This window comes from Halyomorpha halys, unplaced genomic scaffold (assembly GCF_000696795.3).
Source record: "Halyomorpha halys isolate HHAL.00 unplaced genomic scaffold, Hhal_1.1 Scaffold702.1, whole genome shotgun sequence".
Taxonomy (NCBI): Eukaryota; Metazoa; Arthropoda; class Insecta; order Hemiptera; family Pentatomidae; genus Halyomorpha; species Halyomorpha halys.
Window position 1 is genome coordinate 397615 of NW_027109550.1, and position 3672 is coordinate 401286.

The following is a 3672-nucleotide window of genomic DNA, read 5'->3' on the forward strand; positions in this document are numbered from 1 at the left end:
TGGTTCTAGAGATATACTTTTTCAAAAATCCAACATTTTATACAACTAGAAATTAACATTTTGTGAGTTTATTTTGTCAAATATCATAAAAACTACTACTCCTAAAAAGATAAACGTAAATAACTATTTTATAGTAAATTTAACTAGCTTTAATTTGAGTGCTGGCAGACATCTGTACGTCCCATGGTTTCTGAAATGAAGTTTTTCATAAATCAAACTTATTGTCTGAACAACTATAAATCAATTTATTTCAGCGAATATCATCTAAACTATTACTCCTACGAAGATAAACATAATGAACTACTTTATAGCTCATTAAACTAGCTTTAATGTCTAGTTGTTCGTATAAAATGTTGGATTTTTGAAAAAGTATATCTCTAGAACCATAAGAAGCACATATGTCTGCCAACACTCGAAATAAAGAAAATTTAACTTTCTATAAAGTAGTTTATGACACTTATTTTCGTGTGGGTAGTAGTTTTTATGATATTCACATATGAATATAAATTTGGCAAATGAAAATTTGTCCGAACAATTATAAATCAATTTATTTAGCACATTTCATGTAAACTGTTACTCCTACGAAGATAAACATCATAAACTACTTTATAGCTCAAACTAGCTTTAATTTGAGTGCTAATAGACATCTGTACGTCAAATGGTTTTTGAGATATAAATTTTTCAAAATAAATTCACTAACTACTGATCTTTTAGTACGTCCCGTCCCATACAACATTTTTATGAAATTTTGCTTTTTAAAAAGCTATATCTCGAAAACTATTTAACGTAAATAACTCTATTAGGGCTGATACTTTAGGAAAATTGCTCTTCTTTTAATGAACTCCTCTTGAACCCAAGTTGGGTGTTAAAGGCTCTATTATCTTCTTCTTACACTTCTTGACTTGCACACTGGCCCAATATAATTTGTGCGACTAAATCGGCACCTATAAAAAAATCATTCGGACCCGATTTCCCAAATAAAATTTAATAACTCTTAGCAACTGTTTCTTTTACACTTAATTATAACACAAATATAAATACATATTTTGATAAGCAATAAGCAAAATAAGCAAAGTCTAATGTCAACAATTCAAATAAAAATAAATATATTTAAATTAAACTCTAAAAAAAAAAAAAAGAATAGTTTTATGGTCGATAGTAAATCAATGATGTCTGTCTGACCTTAAGTTTAGGAAAAAAGTTGAGTAGATAATGGCCGTAGGTGAATGACGGCAGAAGTGGCAAAGATAGATTTCATATTTATTAAGTTTATATGTTTACGAAAAAAAAAAATCATCTACTCCCCAGGGCTGTCACTCAGACTCAAATTACTCATCTACAAAGTAATACTACGACCATCACTCCTACACGGCGCACCACTACTACACTATTTTTACCCAACAGCCCTGAAATCACTACAGCAATACCAAAACAGTACACTATAGAAGATATTTCGAGGGACATCTCTGGAAATACGTAACATGACACACATTCATAACGAGCTACAGTTATAAACTGTACAACAACACATCACACGGAGACACATTAAATTCTTTGATAGTCTCCCTGCTTCCTTCAATCCAGTATTCCACTCTATCACTCCATCCCCCCTTCCTGCGAGGTGGCAGGGCAGGAAAGGTTCCCAAAACCCTATCAACATCACCTCATAACTCCATCTTCTGATGCATCCCCTCCCTCTCCCTTTCCCCCACAGTTCTTTTAACTTCTGACTATTTTCTTATTATTTCACCATTATCTATTGTCTTTATTAATTAATGTTTTAATTTTACCTTCTATGCGGTACAACACGAGGAGGCCCCTCAGCTCCGGATTTAAAAATAGCACCTTTTTTAGAATGGATACATCATAAGTAACAAATAAACATATTATTATTATTATTATTATTATTATTACACTGAGGGTCGGGAATCCCTTCCTCACTTCGACCCAATTAGATCTTTTGTGAGTTACCCCTCTTTCCACTAGAGATCCCATATGAATCCTATGCTTCTTATGAAGTTCAATAATTCTTTTGGGTTTATTCTAGAAATGTCTTCAGGCTCCATTCTGTCCTGTCCCAGACACTGTAATCTTCTGAATGCAAGGGCTTCACATTCACACAGAATGTGCTGTGCCTTTTCTTCATCTTCCATACATAGACGGCAGGTGGAATCCTCCACCAGCCTCATCTTCTTAAGATGATATTTTAAGGGGCAGTGGCCCGTGAGGAGTCCTGTTATCGTCCTCAGTTCATTTCTAGTAAGGTTAAGGTAAAATTTTGCCTTTTCCTCTGATATTTTAATGAAGAGCTTGGATTGTTTCATACCTGGTTTCAGCGTCCAGTATGTTTCCTTCTCTCTTTGTTCCCAGGAGTTAACCACATTCCTGATTGCACTTCCAGATATGTTGCAATATGGCTCAGGGCCAATTAGCATCATTTCTGATCCCTTCCTAGCTAGGGTATCTGCCATCTCATTACCTTCAATCCCCTCATGTCCTGGGGTCCACATCAAGGTCAGTTTATTGCCTCTGGCTAATTCCTTTAGTCTCTCTAGGGAATTCCAGACTAGCCCTGATTTTATAGTATAGGACATTATTGCCTTTAAAGCAGTCTGGCTGTCTGATATTATATAAATCCTTTTTCCTTTTGGTTTGTTTTTAATGTTTTCTAATGCCGCTATTTCTATTGCGTGTATTTCAGTTTGGAAGACAGTTGGGTATATCCCCATTGCTAGGGTTCTTTTGCAATTAGGTCCTACAACCCCAGCCCCTGCTTTTCCTTCCTTAACTGATAACAAATAAACATAACAGGTAACCTTAAAATTCCAAAGGTAGTAAGACCCAACACGAATTACTTTTCTTTTTCACGATGATGCACTTATTAATTCACTTTTTCTCTGTTTTTTTTTTTTGTTTTTTTAGAGGGATCGGAAAAAAAATGTATTAACTTTAAATTTATTACCAGAAATGAAGCAATAAAAAATTCATCAAACCAAATTGAGTACTTTATTCCATTTTAAAACCAGGTTACTTAATATTATTTCATACAGGTTACTAAGAATACAAGATATTATGTTTGGTGCCAACCCGGTTTTAGCTTTTCAAATTATTATTATATGGAATAATGATATGAACATAATCCAAATAAAATAACACTTTCAACGTAATGAAGACAAGTCAAATACGACAGAGATCGATGTTGTTTATTTTATTCACTAACTTCCATTTTTGAATTGACTTCAAACGCTTTGTGTGATATACCACTATTGAAGCATACCATGGTCGAGACGAATGATGATGAAATGTGTGACATGGAGGCAGCCGTGTATGACCTATTGTCCATACCCAGGTTTATAGGAACATTTCCTTTCGATCAGAATCATAAATTTGTTCCGTATCGTCTGATATTTTTAATTGGTAACTTCATAGCGTATGCATATGTTCGGTCCGCTACTATGCCACAAGACCTTAGTGTAAAGAGATTAACAGTCATTTCTTTTCTATTTCTTATAATGATTTTACCACCAATCATTCATTTGATATGGTTATACATTAATGTTTCCAGCTTAAAAGAGTTTTATTTCAAAATTACCCAAGTGGGGAAATATTTCCAAAGCGTTGGCGTGAAATTGGATACCAGCTGTATGTGGATACATAAATATTTGAGCTTGA

General features: G+C 33.9%; 1 protein-coding gene across 1 annotated transcript; it reads right to left on the reverse strand.

The window, feature by feature from the left end:
• Nucleotides 1–1982: 1982 nt before the first annotated feature.
• LOC136795848 (uncharacterized) lies at nucleotides 1983–2729 on the reverse strand. The gene has a single exon (XM_067047729.1). It carries the CDS (start codon nucleotides 2727–2729, stop codon nucleotides 1983–1985), a length of 747 nt encoding a protein of 248 aa, XP_066903830.1.
• Nucleotides 2730–3672: the final 943 nt, after the last annotated feature.